The sequence below is a fragment of the Takifugu flavidus genome, chromosome 5 (genome assembly GCF_003711565.1).
Source record: "Takifugu flavidus isolate HTHZ2018 chromosome 5, ASM371156v2, whole genome shotgun sequence".
In the NCBI taxonomy this organism is placed as follows: domain Eukaryota; kingdom Metazoa; phylum Chordata; class Actinopteri; order Tetraodontiformes; family Tetraodontidae; genus Takifugu; species Takifugu flavidus.
The window spans coordinates 7,946,887-7,963,994 of NC_079524.1; the positions used below are offsets into that span (position 1 = coordinate 7,946,887).

The 17,108-nt window shown below is 42.5% G+C and overlaps 1 protein-coding gene across 1 annotated transcript in view; it reads left to right on the plus strand.

The window, feature by feature from the left end:
• ccser1 (coiled-coil serine-rich protein 1) overlaps window positions 1-17,108 on the plus strand; it is a 72,030-nt gene that overhangs the window by 26,510 nt on the left and 28,412 nt on the right. The window contains 2 exon segments of the mRNA XM_057034360.1: window positions 3,433-3,510; window positions 6,887-6,967. Coding sequence (XP_056890340.1) covers window positions 3,433-3,510; window positions 6,887-6,967 — 159 coding nt within the window.

Consider the following 17,108-nt stretch of genomic DNA (forward strand, 5'->3'; position numbering starts at 1 on the left):
CTCATCGTACAGCTCTAATATAAAATGTGACAGTTTGGGATCAGATCTGCAGTAGATGTAAGGAAGTGGCAGGCCCAGGATTTAATCACTATTCAGCCCAGATCCTACCAGAAAACTGATAACACTGTGTTGATTTGATAATGGGGGGGGCAGTAATGTGGTGTGTATAACAGACAGTAGCACTGAGGAAAAGGGAGGAAAGCAGAGGCGGAGGAAATGTTGGGTGACCCTGGAAGAGGCCCAGAGGAAGACCAAAGAGGAGATTTGTGGGTGTCCTGTGAGAGGACAAGAAGTTCGAGCAGAGGGTGGGGGTAGAGATGATTTGTTCTGGGGACTCCTGAGGAGGAAACGGCTGACAGTAGAAGATGCTGTTTAGATCATGTATCTGTAAAAGCAAATTGAGCTATTTTACACAATAGAAATGCGGTGATTGCCGTGGACCCCGTTTGAAACACGTAGGTGGCGGCGAACCAGCCGGACCCGTTGGTGGTGGTCAAAGGGCATTAGAGGGCTGTAATGATAGATCTGGTAAGTCCAAGCAAGAGCAACAGCAGGAAGAAGGACCACGGTTGGAGAGGATGTGGGGTGTGAAGTCATTAACGATCCCTGTGGCGTTGGGAGCATTTGGAGCTCTGACCCCCCCCCCCCATGCTGGGTGAGCGCTAGAAACAGAACTCTTCCAGAACCTCTGATAGAGGACCCGAGCATATATTTTATATTGATATCTTTCATAAAAGACCTGCATAATATCGGGCTTAATTGAATTTATTATTCTGATCAAGTCCACGTGCAGCTCTGTGTGGTTTCTGCCACTTGTGTGATTCGTTTTGTCAGTGCACCACTGATGGAAAGGGCTTTCTTTCAGATATTCTAATCAAGAAATGATGGCTGTTCAAGGGGCTTCGTTAATGAAATTCATTAAAAGTGAGGGAGCGGCTCAAACAGATACAGCAGCAGTGGTTCTTTGGACTTGGTTGACATGAATACCGGTAATCATTTTCCTCTTTTTTTGTCTTACCTTTACCCCCAAGCATTAAATGCTGTTGTCTCATTGGTGAATTTGTCCAGGCCAGGACACCCCGATAACGGATCTGGCTTCTTAAATATGGAGTAGAACTCAGGAGAATCTTTAAGTGACGCGTGGCTCGATACATTGTTGAGTAAAGGCCGACTTAATGAATCTGAAAAATATGGGAAGTGTATTCATCCCCTCTTGAACTTAAGTGGAGGGGCTCATAAAAACAAAGAGTGGAGGCACTTGAGTGGTTCTGATCAGTCCTTTCTGAGCCCGTCCTGAACATTTCACATACAAATACATCCTCCCTGTTTTCATCTGCTGTCTTCCCCCTCTTTTAGAGTCATTGAAAACCGGCCTGATTTTGTTTCTGGCTAAACAATAAAGCCAAAGCAAGAGTTGTTTTAGACGACTGCCAGCAAACTAAAGACAGCACTGCTTTGCTTTTCCCATCTTTAGGGTCAAACAGTGAGCCTAGATGAGCATGTCCATCCACTTGTCATTTCTCAGAGATCACATGAATAAAAGTTTAGCATTCTCTTGTTTTCCAGAACCACCAAATCAATAGAGTCCATGTGGGTTTAGCCAAAACTCTTCTGTTTATAGTTTTATTAAAATGGACCACACTTCCAGTGCTGCATATGAAGCATGTGTGTGCATGTGTATTCCCCAGCGCCAACAAAAAGCCTTAACCCTGACCTTGACCTTTAAACACTGAAACGGGGAGGACCTGTGAGGACCGGTGAAATGCACATTCTGGTCCTCGCTATGTCACATGAACAAGAAGACAAACACAGGTCAGATGGGTGAAGCCAGGCAGCTTATGTAGAAAAGCCTTCAGTCCTGTTCAGAGGAGATTAATTTTAGAGACTGACTAATGTCATCATTGTCACAGCGTGTTAATGTTTGTCAGTCCCATTCAGATAGCTACTCGTACTCTCTCCTATCCGCTGACTTCCCTGTACACAAAGGTAAACAAAGAGCAGTCTGATTCAATATCCTTAATTGTTCTTGTGTTTTCTAGCCGTGAGGGTATTTTGTTCTTTTTATTACCGTGGAATAATGCTCTTCCATGACCGTTATTTTCACCGAGTATGTCCTCCCCAGACATTATTTATCCTGTAATATGAAGCAGCCAGAAAACATCCTAGATAAATGGGGGGTAATCATTTTGGAATAATTTAGTATATTTTAGCCCCTGTCCTTTTTTAATTTACTTTCTTTTTTTTTTGCATTCTACATAACAACAGTGTAGATTTTAAAAAAAACATTTATTGATCAAAATCTATCAAAAAGGGTTTCCAATAATTAATGTTTAGCATACTCTGCACCATAATGGGATGTGTCATGTAACTTCTGCACTTGGGTTTTAGGTTTCCATGAGTGTGACTGTCCGGTTTGCATCAGAGGTCATTTAGAGGATGGCGTTGCAGCGATACACTGTCCCCGTGGTCTCCTTCTGACTCGTTGTGTCCTTTAGCGAGATGGCTCCCCACGGTCTTAGACCATCGTGCTCTGCCTCAGGCTCTCTCCCGCTCTACCCCCCCACCACATCTCCCTCCCCGTTATCTTGCCCCTCTTCTCCTCCCTTGCGTTGTTGCTTTTATGTCCTTGAAGAGGTAATAGCCATCTGTCTGTCTTCTGCTTGTCAGTCTGTTCTCTCACTCCTCCTCCCTCACTCACACGTTCGTTTTTTCCCATTTGTGTTGCTCTCACCTGTTGGTTTTAGAACTCAGCATTGTATCAGTATTTAAATGATATTTTATTCCATTTTTGGAGCCGAGACATTTTTTTTCAGCGTCCCATGAGCTTCTGCGTCGCTTGAGGATCTTTGGCAGCTCCCTTCTTGGCTGTTTGACAGTCCAATCAGGGTATAAAGATGTCTGGGCATAAAAAAAAAAAAAATCCCTGACAGTGAAAATCTGGTTAGCTTGGTTGGTTTCTTCTTTCCTCTTAGGTAGTTTTATGATATGCACTGAGGAAAATGAGATAAATTCATTGTTATTCTTTTTCTTATGTGTCAAAAGGAGTCTTTTTTTCTTGTCAATATGTTTTCTTTCTTTTTCTCTCCTGTTATGCTCACTGACAACACATGTCGAAGAGCCTTTAGGCTGCACAGGAGAGCTCGCAAAGTTTGCCACAAAGACACAGAGAATGAGAATTTGCTCTCCAGCAGCCAGCGCATAATAAGTTTATTACACAAAGACCAGGAGGAAGCGCCCATAAATATGGATAGAACACTTGCAAACACAAATAAACATTTATGGGAATGGCCAGGCCGGAGTCATCCAGTCCATGCTTGGGTGTGCTGTCCTCCTCTCAGGCTGGATGTCCTGCTTTGGCAGTAATATGGTCCCACAGATAAATCACTGCTGTCTTCACTGTCCTCACCACTGTCTCCTTTCTTCCTTTTTTAGGATCCCAGCAGAGAAGAGACGCTGCTGCAACAGCTGAAAGAAAAAGATGAGCTGATTTTGAGACTCCAGAAGGAACTGGTAAGATCATTTAATCAGCAAATCTGCATTAGAGGCAGGCGGGCCTTTAAATTTGACTTCACACAAACTGCCACCGGGTTAGTAGTCAGGAAGCGACGCTGCGTTCGTCCTCCGACGAGGAGGATTGAAGAGTCGGCGCCTCTTCTTTAAGTCGTCGCGGTTTCTTTCTTTGGTGTCTCTAAACTTTAAAATGAATAATTGAAGCAGTGTGAATCTTTGTCAATGATTTACTGTGTGGGTTCAGTTTAAAGTCCTATTGTCTTTGAAGCACTCCTGCATTCTCTTTTAGTAATTGTTGACCGCTTTGATAAAGTTAAAACCATTTCAGGAAGGGAATGTTTTCCATTTGTGAAGAATATTCCCGCAGATTTCGGCTCTGTGTGACTGCACCCAGGTCGGCTGTGGCTGAAGGGTCAAAGGGGGGAATTAATGGGAAAATGACTTTCGATTTGGTTGATGTGACACAGACTAAAACTTTGGTGATTCGTACTTAGCCAAAAAGGAAAGCTAATGTGTGCCATTTTGGCCTCGTAGACATGGGTGGGGGTGGGGGGGTGTTGATGTTTTTACATCTTTACATATATTTGTGTTAAATATGTGTAAAATACACAGACACCTTCATTTGTGTTGCTCGTTCACTTATTTGGAAGCTTGCTGGATCAATTGCAGAATAATGTGTGAAAATGTTCCTTGCAGCATAGTTTTTCATCACCTGTCAGGTGTGTAATTTGTTCCCTGTTTTACCAAAGTGCCGTAACGCAGACGATGAGCCAGACCTCAACGGCCAAACGTGCCAAAGAGAGAATCCAGTCCAGCACACTGACTCCATTCTCATTTGGTTTGTCATTGTTTGATCCTTTCTTGGCTCCAACATTCGAGTTGTTCATTTTTTTTTCTCTCCTCACTTTTGTGGTTTGTTCTATTTTGATTGTGATAATGCTCTGCGCCTTGCTGCCAGCAGCACCTAGCCTTTGTGCTTCTAGTTTCCAGAGGAAGAAAAATGACAGAGAACATTTACAACCATGGGATTTTTATTGTTCTTCTGATTTTACTGTGTGAACATGGGGCATTTTTCTAAGGTTTAGGGGTTGGGAACAAGCACTTGTAGGTGTTTGGAAGGGTTAAAAAACCATATGAACACCAACACTGTTCATTTTCTCCCCACCTTATTCTTGCCTTTGTTTAATGTATTTGGACCTACGATTTCCTGCATTGGAATAAATGTTTCCCTCTTTAAAAAGTAGAAATTATGAAACTATAGTATATATGGTGTATTTGTATGTTCAGGGATAAAAACTTTAGAAAGTAAAGAACTAAGTTGTACTTTTCTGTAGCACAAGGTGAAATGATTAAGTCCTGTGAAGCTATTTGCAAAATTATAAAGAAAAGAAAGAGGAATCTTTATTGTAGGAGTCTGTGCTCGACATTGATAATTTGTTAAATGAGAAAGACCAACAGAAAATAAAGGGTCAACAGAAAAATCAAACCCCTCCAAAGATGATTGCTGCCCAACTGAGCTTATCAAGAGGGAGGTGTTTTTCTGTTTCAATGGCTCCTCGATGTGGTGGGTGTCCGGAGCCTCACCCAAGGAAAACACCATTACTCACACGGCGCCGCACAAGATCTTGACTTATGTTTGGCCGTGACCATCAGAAACCCATCTGCACCACTCCCACAGTTGGACGTGGTACTGGGACCGCGGCTGTTGAGCCAGTTTCTTGTTTCTGGCACAAGAAACCTTGAATTGGTCATGAATGAAGACCTTTATGTTGTCACTATTAATAATATATATATCTATCAACAGACAGCTGTCCGGAGGTGACCATTATTTTTCCAAACAACGACCCCACTGTGCACATCCAACACAGTCCGAGACCCTTTTGAATTTCTGAAGAGGTCCAATTTAAAAATTGGGTGCGTTCTCAGAAGACGGTACCTTTTCTCCTCTCGCTCCTGCTCGGTAGTTATTATTCTCCGCACAGGAGCACGCAGGAAAATAATTCTTTTTCCTCTTCAACCACACTTTAGCTTCATCTTCTCCGTCATTCTACCATATGGTGACATGTTGGTGATGACACCCCCCCAACCCCACACACACACACACACACGGATTCATCAGTCTTTAGGGCACGGGTTTGCTTGTGCACCCACGAAACTGCCCAGATGGTTTGTGTGTGATTGCATTTTGGATTTTCTTTTAAAAAGGAACCTGTTTTGTGCATCTTTATATTCTTAACGTCTGGAACCAAATGCCTGCATGCCTTGGGTAGTGGGGGGGTGTCGATTTTTGCCTCAGCCACAGGAGAATGTCAGTTTTTCTGAACATTCTGTGCTCGGTCTTAGAGAAGTCCTTTAGCCACCGCTTCGTATTTATTAAGGTTGGCAGATAAGGACCCATGATATCGCGAAAAAGAACATGTCTCTCGGTTTAAGAGTCTAAAAAGACCCACGGCTCAGTCAAGCGCAGAAAACAAGGCAAGAGCAGCTGATAGTCCAACCTGTCCACACTCACCTGTAACTCTGCCGCTGAAAACCTATTAATTACCTCCCAGCAGACCCTCCGAGCTGACTGACCATCACTTGCTGTCATCTTTTATGAGCCGCCTCTTCTCTCTGCTGGTGTGTTTTCCAGTGTGTTTTGAGTCTGCTGCTCCAAGGCTACATTGTGCTCCTCTTGTAGGCATGTTTGGGACTAATGAAAGCTGATTTCTGGCGTCAGTTCTCGTCTACCAGGTTTGAACCGGGCAGTTTGGGCTACAGCACTTAAATTAACTTAACGGTTCTCTTTAATATTAACCAATTCTCAACCCCTGTCTTCATTTTCTTCATTCATTTTAATCAAGGTGATTCAAATCCTCAATATTTCATCACCAGGGCAACTTTCCGCCCCTTCTCCTGCCTATTAATAGAGAAAGTTGAGCACGTCGGCGTGATTAGTGCCATTGTCACATAGCTCCTGCAGTGGAATAGAGCTACCTTCCTCTCATGCAAAGCACCTGCAGTCTGCCTTTTCAATAATAATAATATTCCGGGTAACTCTCAAGTCACAAGGTTCTTGGTCACCAGAAGGAAATTGCAGTCCTTTAAAGGATGGGGTCAGTGCTGTTCCCACCACATCTCCGTCTATAATTCTGCCAGTGGAAACCAATTAATTATGTCCTAGAAGCACGATGCTAGCAAGCCGGCCAGTTCTAGCTGTCACTTTTTACAGTTTCTTCTCTCCTGGTAATTTCTGGTCCAGTATTTGGCTGTAGAGGTTTTACCGCATCTCAGACCACGTTTATGGGCAAACCCCTTGTTCCTTCCAAGAGAGCTTTTGGATTGGTCTGATTTAGGAATCTTTGATGTATTTTTTTTCTTTGTGTTTTGTATGCAGGAGAGTGCCAAAGCTGCCCTGAATATGAAAGGATGCCAAATGACTGACCGCACAACGCAGACGGAACACGCGGGACCAGAGGTGAGGCACAGAGAGAACACAGACACCTTTCTCGCTCTGTCAGAAACACAAAAGGGCATCGCGCACGAGTACTTCCTGAAAGAATGTCTGAATATATATAATTACACGTTGCCTAACAGAGCTCGGGTATGATAAAACCGTTATTTAAAGCCAATTTTTATCCATCTTTTTTCTTCTTTGAACACATTATACACTCAACCACAGCTGACATTCCCTGTTTCTCACCGTTTCAAAAGCATTTTTCACATCGTACCAAAGCTCTGCCCTGTGTCCCGATGGCACAGAGTGTTTTTTTAAGAACAGGTCTGCATCTAACCTACCTAACGTTCTGGGTTTACACAGCCTCATTGTGTGTAGCAGGAGCTGACAGTATGAGAACACAGCAGCGTTAATGGATGACTTTCTAAAAATGGCTTCCTGTTAATGTAACGGGAGCAGAGATGATTTCCTTCTGTCTTCCTTCCTTCCTTCCTTCCATCCAGCAGCATATGTGAGCACTCGTGCTCAGAGTGGGCCACTGCAGTTATAAATACAGAGGAGGCCTTTGTTATCCTCTGAGCTGACTGGTACAAGCAGAAGTAATTCAGCGAGGCAGCCCTTGCTGGTGTAGCGGAAGCACTCACAACCGCCAGCAGTAGCTGCTTTTTTATTGTTGGTGGGTTGCAGACCAGATACAAGCGTATACATGATTATAGGCTGGTGCGCTGAGGCAGGGGCCGGTGTCGGTAATGTGGACGCACGTCACTGGGGGTGAAGGGGTGAGACAATCACGCCTAACGTGAAACAGCCTAAAACAGCGGCAGACGGTGAGTCGAGTACTGCGTGGTTGATGTTTGGTTGAATCACAGTGGAGTAGAGAAGCTTGTGGGTTGGCACAGCGCACCGAAGCGAGATAGAAGCGATGGATTCCACCCTGCTCCTTTATATGACATCAGTTCCCCGTCAGGTCCGTGTCACTACATGCACAAAACCTGAGGTACCTTATTGTTGAACTTATTCCTATTCAGAAACCCAAAAAATAATAAAAAGTTGTCTCTGTTTAGTAGATACTTGACTCATGTTATTGCACTAATCTAAGTGTCATTATCTTTTAAATCTGCCATCATTCTTATTTGTACTCCAGAATAATACAGGCAAAATAACAAGAAACTTGTCTGGTAATTACCTGACATTCTCTTAAATGTGACACTTTATTTCGGTGACCTCGGGAAGCTGCAGACTCTTGGCCGCATATGGCCAGAAAGCTCATTTGTGAAATATTTCTGCCTTGTTGTGTTTACAATCCAATACAACTACAGAAAATAAAACAGTACTGATTCAATCCATTCAAAGTGGTTAATTTTAAAGTCTTGCACTAGTGTCTCGGCAGCCAGGCAGTGAAAGTTTTCAGAGCAGGGCTAGACAGCTCGTGACAGCACAACCAGCCACCAAAAGAGGACATTAGTTCCCCTGAATGCAGCCAGATCTTTTTTAACATTTTACCTGGGCTGGTGCCGTTCAAACATCTTTTTTCTGTTTAAAATTCTTTCCAGCACTTTCTGCTCACATTAATGTGTAGTATTTCTGCTCTGGGCTCCATCTGCAATAACAAACTAATGCATTTCTCATAACGGTCTCCTATAATTGTATGATGGCACTAAACTGTGAGGCAGTCAGAAATGTGTTTTTATTTGTGCAGCGCAGTCCTCACACTTGTGTATATGTGATCGTTCAAACTCTACGTGGTTTGGAAAATAGCCATTAGTCTGGCATCAGACAGCTAAAACTCTTTAAAAAAAGAACAAGATTTACCTGAGTAGGAAAGGTGGCCTTCGTGCCAGACATTTTAAATCACGCGCCTGTATGTTGTCTTCTAATGGAGAAATTGCACGTTAATGCCCTGATGCCATTCGGCAAACATTTACCGATCCATTTATGTGTCTCGTTGTATGTATAGTTTATCCTGATGTAGCAGGTAAACAAGTCTATCAATAATGTTTGCTGAAAGATTTTTCTTTCTTTTTTAATATGAAGTTTTGCTCATTTTATTGAATTTATTGAGATGATAATGAGGATGGTCATTTACATTTAATCAAAAATTAAATGGGGAATTATATCAAAAGTTTGTTTCATAAAAGGATTCCAGGATTTCTTTTTTTTCTTTTCTCATTTGTCTTTAGCTTTCATTCCAGATGAAGATGAGACATTGAACTGCATATTGTAAACTTTAAGTTGTTTTCCAGCAGTAGCGTATGTCACGTATTCATGTTCAAATCAACAGTGTGGTCTAAAGAAATGGAATCGCAGCAGGCGTGATGCAACGATACAATGTCAATCAACGCATGTTTAGAACCTTAACCTGTACTGAGACTGACGGCGTAGCAGCAATCAGTGAAGTAACACAGAGCCGTCTGCGACACGGGTCCCCTCCTCGGGAGGCATCTTTGCTCCTGCCGTAAATACACGTTTATGCTCTGAAGATTCGCTCAATTATTCCGTCTCTTTGAGGCGTAGTGATTTGATTAATTAATGGATCATCATCTGAATTCACTAGTGCCTCGTCTCTGCAGGTGGAGAAAGTCCACACGTTAGGAGACTGAACTGAATTGGAGCGGTGACACTTAAGTAGGCCAGTGCTCAAAGGCTTATGCCTCAGCGTGTTGAACGCGAGCTTTATTGTTTGACAATGTCTTCCTGACAAACTGTGTCCAACTTGAGAAAGTCAAACCAGTGCTCCTCCATGTGGCATTGATATCTTTTTTAAAGCACTGCTATAGAGTCCTCCATATGCTCAGGCCTCTTGAGTGCATGGGCTGTTAATTAGAGGAGCAGCTGGCTGCCCGCTAGCAAGCAATGCTAGCAACACAGGTGACTTAACTCAGCAGTAGATGCGGCATGTGTGGCCTGATTTTTGCCTCTCCCTCCCCACTCTTGTGTGCATGACGGTGTGTTTGAAAGACAGAGAAGGGGGACTGAATACGTGTTAGACGGCGAGTAGGAGATGCTGCAGCAGGAGGCAGGCCTATATAGGTTAGCCACCCATGTGCATCGAGGACAGTCAGCTAGCAGCAGAAAGTGTGCCTACAAGTGGGGCAGCTATTTCTACTTTTTCTGCCACTTCACAAGGTCACTATATAACAGATCTTCTCTCTACACCTCAGTCGGCTTCTTTTCTGGAACATCCTCCTACTTTTCTTTGCACTACTGTCTTCCCACCACTTTTTTGTTGAACACTGAAACAGGAGAAGTTCCTTTTTAGAAGTTTCTCTCCCACCTAGCCAGGTTTCCAGGCCTCCGTGCATCCATTGGGGAGTTTTCTGCCCTGGTTTCCCCACTGTCGGACACACTGTCCCATGGACAGCTCCAAGCCCTCTGTCCTCTGTCCCACATGACTTGGCCAGCTCCCATTCTATGTAATTAGGGCTTCCTTTCAACACGAGTTACATTACTTTTATAAAGTAAAGGACTCTTAAGGCAGATGTAGAAGTGAGAGCTGGACATTAATGATTCTGACTACACAAAAGTGACAGAATATTTACATCTAAACAGAAGACTGTGGGGATCAGAAATGCTTCACAGTCAGAATCAGGAGGCTGATAAGTGATAAGAACTTGAAATGTGCACGGTGACCCTCACTGTGCTCTTATATCCCAGTGTGCAAACGTAAAGATGACTGGTGGGGGTGAAAGTGAAAAGAGTCAAAGAGAGAAAGTGGAGGTTTGCGGGAGAAAGAAAGCAAGAACCAATTTTACCTCCCACCGAGACATTAAGAGCTTTATGTTGGGATTTTTTCCCCCGGTGGAGACTGGCTCAACTGACATTTGCTTTCTTTCAGCAAGCTAATTTAATTGGCTTTCCAGAAAGGGACCTTTTTATGGTGGAAATCAAAAGCTCTTGATGTTTTGCTCACCTTTGTTCCCTTTACTCTGTCATTTTCTATTCACCGCAGATTTATAAAACTTACTTTTTTTTGCTCCTGAGTTTCCCCAATTTCACAGCTCTCTCTCCATTTTCCTTTGTTGCTCTTGAAAAGAAGGAGCAGGTGTTGGGAAGCTGAAGGACCTTCTCTAGTTGTGTGCTCTTACATTTGAATTGACTATTAAGTAGTAAGCAGGTAAAGCAACTACTTAAGCTGCATTTGTCAACCCATTTGTCTTCTAAAATCTCTCTATTTAAATTTCTTTATGATACTATGGAGATCATGTTTAGAAAATAAAAGTGTGGGTTAAAGCTTCCAAACATCTATTTAATCCCAAACCTATCAAGCTAGATGACAAAATCCTGAATTGGTTTGTTTATTTGGAAAGAACAATATGTTCTTATTACCAGTATTAGATTTTGGTTTAACAGCATAATTGCAAACATAAAAAAAAATTAAAGCTGAATTTGAAAAAACAAACAAACAAAAAAAACAAATCAATATTTGATTTGTCCTGTTTTAGGCCTGATTTGATTCACAGTTCATCTGGATTCCGTTTGCCTGATAACCCGAAGAGGGACTGTTTCCATTTGTTGCTAGGAAAAATGTGGTCGAGCTGACAGAGCAGTGAAGTAATATATATGTGTGTGTATATATATATATATATATATATGAAGTTAATATATCCCAATACTTTAGAATGATGAGAGGTTCCTGCTCCACATTACAGATACCTAACTTCCGGACTATAAGCCGCTACTTTTTTCCTACACTTTAAACACTGCGGCTTATTCTACGGTGCGGCTTATTTATGTTTTTTTCGTGGCGCACTATCACAACTATTGTGAATCAGTCATTTTTACTGACCCTCATCAACATGGAAAATACTAGAAGAAAAGCATATGATGCGACTTTTAAGTTAAAAGCGATCACTCTGCCGCGCGTAATCTTGGCGTACATTACGGTAATCAATGGCGAGAAGGTGGAGACGCCCGCCTGAAGAACTGATCCAAAGCAAAAAGACGACAAAAGCTTTTAGACGTCAACATCGCAGGTGGCCCGAGCTTGAGAACATTCTGGAAGACTGGGTGAACACACAGAGAGCAGGCGGCCGCGGTGTTTCCGCTGTACAAATCAGACGGAAGGCAAAAGCAATCGCCACCGCGATGAAAATAGAAGATTTTAGAGGTGGACCATCGGGGAGTTTTAGATTGTTCATTGCTTGAGTAAAAAAGCATAAACAACGTAATTTGTGTGTAGCTGATACAAACGTATATTTCAAGGTAGCTGCATTACAGACACTGTTAGGAAAAAAAGCATTTACTGGTAGAATATATTTGTTTATGTTGCTAAGCGGATTAAATTAAAAGAAAAGTTAAATAATCCTGACGTGATGAAAATTGGATTTAAGGTCTCTGTATAAACATACAAGTGAACAGAGTGGCTGTTGTTTCTTACCTGTCTGTCGCTCGTCAGTGACTCGTCTCTTACAGTAATAAAAACATCTACCGGGACTGAATGTTTTCGATCTAATTTTTCGTATTACTACGTGGGATACCTGCGGCCTAAAATCCGGTGCGGCTTGTATAAGTACAAAATTGATTTCTTTCTAAAATTAGATTATGCGGCTTTTAATCAGGTGTGCTCTGTAGTCCAGAAATTACGGTATATCCCTGTGACCCTGCAAACATCACCAGCAAAGGACATACTGTATATTCACTCTGCTCTATTTGCCCATAGAGGACAAGACTATAAAGTTATCAAGGCCAAAAAAACCCTCCTCCAAGTCTAAAATGGAGAGTGTGCTCAACATCTGTTAAAACACAGCTGTTCATTTTTCACTCCATAGAACCTCCTTTTGGTAATTCTTGTCTTAGGATCTATCCAGTCGGTGTTTCTAATTAGGCAATCTCCAGTCATGTCTGCACTTCAGCCACACGTAATCTTTATAGAGAGCCATGGGGGGGGGGCTTTGGTCTGTTTGACTCCTGGACCTAATACAGCTGTGCCGACAGGGACAGCTGTATTAGGTCCGCAGGAACTTTTAGGATTTCCCCAGGAGTTTGAAATGCCAACAAAGCTTATAAAGGTTCCTGGGAATGTTAAAGGGAGTCGAAGATCACGGGTCAAACCCCAACTTCCTGTTGGGAGGACGATGCAGAGCCTTGAATCTATATGGTGACATGGCTAATATTAGTGTCATCTGCACCAGTGGGTGTGTGTGTGTGTGTGTGTGTGTGTTAGGGGGTCCCCTGCTGATTCGGACTATGTAGGTCTCCATCATGACATTTTTACAGTTGTACTGAGTAATGGAGTTGCCAAGGAAAGAAAGGCTGGGAGGACAGCAGAGGAGTTGTGGCTGAGCATAAGAAGTGGTTTTCTGCCCTACTTGGACGTTTTAGAATGTATCTTTATTTGGTCTATCAGTAAAAAACCCAACCTTTTGATTCATCTTTGTATTTGCTTTGTCTTTTTGATCTCTGCCCATCAGAATACTGCTCCGCTCTTGTCTTATCCTGCATTTTCCCTGCAGGCCTCTATCACGTCCTCCACATCACGGCTCCATCAATCTCCTGATGGCTTGTCCTCAAACACTCGCTTTGTCTTTCGTTTCTCGTCTTTCTCTTTCTGTCCATCACCTGTCCCTTTCCTGTTTCTCATCCATTCCTAATATCATTTCCATTTACCATGCCGTGGCCCCCTCTTTATGGTCGGCCTTTCACCTGTACGCGGCTCCATTTACTTTGGCTCCCTCCTCGGTCTCATCTCCTTTATTGCCATTGCTCCTTTTCCCTTCTGCCTTGTAGCTCTTGGTCTCCAACGCATCTCAACCCGCTGGCGCCGTCTTGTGTTTCAGTGCTTTGTGAAGCCAAAAATATCATCTGAATTTCAATTCAACCCCCCCAGCTTGAAAATTGAATGTCCGTTGCATCACGTCAGTCTATAGTTAAGGGTGTAGAACTTTGTTTACGTTCAGATGGAGTTCTTCTTTGCTGGATGTCTCACAGGAATATCAAAAGAAATCAGCTAAGGTCTCAGAAGAGCCCCATGGTAGCGGATTCATCTGGGCAAACAACAATTTGGAAGCATAAACCCAGATTTCCTGGACTGATTGTTGGCTGAGTGCAGCCAATATCAATATCAAGTCAGTGTAACTTTGAGGTCCCAACAACCACCATTGAATTACAAAAGACCCCGTGACCGTGGCAAGAAAGAGACTGGCAGGTGACCCGGAACTGGCCGACTCCAGCGTTGTTTTTTAGCTGCTGTGTGCCATGTAGAGAGGTGTTACAGGTGCTGACCTGCACATTTTACTGGCTGTCCACTTTTTCCTTTTTCTAATCAGTGAGCCAAACCTTCTGGCTCCTATAAGAGAGAAAATAATGGTAAGGTCTTATGTAATTGGTTTAAATTCTAATAAAATGCTAATAAAGGTGCTAATAAAGATTTTGTCTCTACCACCACTCCTCTTAAAGAATTTTCTTTAAAATAACTCTGTGCATTTATGCCTCATTCTTGACTTTGGTGCAGTGTCTTTACGAGCCAGATGCATTTCAATCCAACGTGTGGCAGTATTACTACATTAGCAAAATCACCCATATTAAAGTAGCAGGATTAATGAGGTCTGTAAATGTGCTCTAGATGTAAGCCACCGAAGAGACTCCTGCCGTTTGTAAAAGACACCTAATTCTGCCGAGCCAGTAATATGCTGTCAGCAAAATGCAGAAGCTTTATTTGATTCTTAGAAACGACACTGATATTGCTTTTGCGGGGGACCAAGTCTTCTTTTAAATGCGCAACTGCAACCATCAACTGTGTTTTCTGTGATGTTTTCTGTAAAATCAATGACTGCGTCCTTGTCTCTTAACTAAATCTGATTGTTTTGGCACCTCTTAAACATTTTTAGGGACTGGCAAGCACATCACTGTGTGGGAACACAAAGAGCCAACAACCGGTATTTATAAAGCCTGTCTGTGTCATCACCCACTAGCTTTATTTTCTTGTACCTGTTTGTCAAATCTCACATCTTTCACACAAAAGGGGAACAAGAAGAGCCTTTTTCATTAGGTTGCCCGGCGCTCTGATACATCACGTCAATTGTTGACGCCAAACTTTGAAATATGGAGCTTAACCAAAGATCGGCCGAGTGATTGTTCAATCGATCGTCGACTCGCTGAGCAATTTACATCACCGGCGTCAAGGTTTTTAAAAAGCTGTTCTCCGTTGTTTACACCTAATGAGGAATAACACTCGGCTCCTCTGATGGATGCACTTTATGGGGCGTGCAGCGTCGGAGGCTGATGTGTGATTGCTGTGAAGCGCCGCTCCCAGAGAATGTAGTTCTTTCTCCTCTGCTCTAACAACAATTCCTTCTTTGTCTCCATCTTTTCTTTTTGTTGGTCACGCTTTGTGTCAACTGTCTTATGTTTCAGGGCGTCAAGGCGCATGGGAGCGCCTCTTTGTCATCAAGGAGACTACTGAGTGAGTGTCTGTGTTCACCTGGACGTGGCTGTCTTGTAGTGGTCTACCTTGATGTACTGTGTTAGATAGAACAGTGGGGGTCTTTGTACTAAGGCTTGATTAGTTGACACACATTCAAAGGCTGAATAATGAGCTCATCTAGGTATAATTGCTTTTTAAAAATTATAACCCACAGTGGTCTAAGTGGAAGAAATGCCGGTAATACTGGTAATCATCTACGACTATTGCATTTAGGTTAATGTGAAGCCGTTAGTGCCTTGATCAAACCTTGTATGGAGACCCTCTGACTCGGGAATGTGACCTGCACTGCCTTGTCTTGTAATGTAGAGAGGAATGCAGCCCCCGTGTTTTTTTTTTTTTAGATTTATATCTTCTATCCCAAAGTGATTAGAACTGAGCACCGCAATCTTTTTTTGAAATCAGCATAACAAAACAGCTGTCTGACGCTGCTTGTAGTCAGAATGGTTCATAGTTTCCATTTTTAAAATGCAGTGGGGTGAATTAGCTGCTTTTCTTTTTAAATTTAGCTCAATGGTGCAGAATATTTGTGGTGTACAACGATCATCTTGACAAATTATATGATTTCGGCTATTGAGCGAGTCAATTGCACTCCAATCTGCATATTCTTTAAAGCATAGAAGTGCTTCAGACGCCAAATCAAGCTTACCACAAACACAGCAGCGTATGAATAGACCATAATGTAGTCATGAATCACCTCTTTGTAAGACGCTATTTGTACTTGCATACAAACAACTAATCAGCCCAACACTTAATTTGCTGCCTGTAGTCATACCCACAGTTTGCACCTACTTGTGTATGAAACGCCAGCGTTGAAGGCAGAGAGACGTGAGCATGATGTTCATTTTTAGGGAAATAGGGAGCCGTAATCAGGTTTAGTGAGGGGAAAAACACCCTGCAGGAATTTTCCAGAAGAGGTCCTACAAAAATGTTCCCTTTCACCCTTATATAGTCTATCCCATGCATGCTTCAGGATCGAGAGCATTGACATGTGAATGCACTGTCCCAGCTTTCCTCTCCCTGTTCTAATGTGACGTTAACCTGTCTTTCACCGCACTTTGAACTTTTATCCAATACGCCATCTTAGATTTGATTGACCCGTGACCCCTTTCCAGTCGATTACATTACGTCCAAACATTACGTTTGTAGACGTGGACATTTGTGCCTGTGCATGGAGGAGAGATTCCACATAATATTGTTGAATACAATTTTCCAAATCTGTGCACGTGTGCTTGCACATGTTTGCTCCTCAGGAGAGGAGGCACTTTGGTTTGAAGGTTAAAATATTAAGAGACTCCCAGGACCATTACATCTTATTTTGTTTGCTCCATTTGGGCAAGAGCGCCTCCACCTACCAAATTTCTGATCATCTTTATGTGCGTGTGTGTGTGTGTGTGTATTGTTAAACATTTGAAGTAACTCTGGTAATTGTAGGCTAATAATTTAATAATCATTCACTCTCAAACCTCTTACCAGATAATGAGGCAAACTCTGTATTGCAATTACAGAACTGAAATACACTTCTTATAATGCTCCAGATGGTGCCGTAAAATAAAACCAAAGATTGAGATTCCGAATATTTTGGGGTTTTTTTTGCCAAGTAAATACAGAAGTGAAATTGTTGAGTCTTTTTTTTGACAAATTTCGCCACTGTCAAAGTTGAAAGAAAATGGGTTCCCGAACTACTTCATTCAGGTAGTCGTGATGGCTGAAAATCAAAATGATTCCTTTACTCTATCGAGA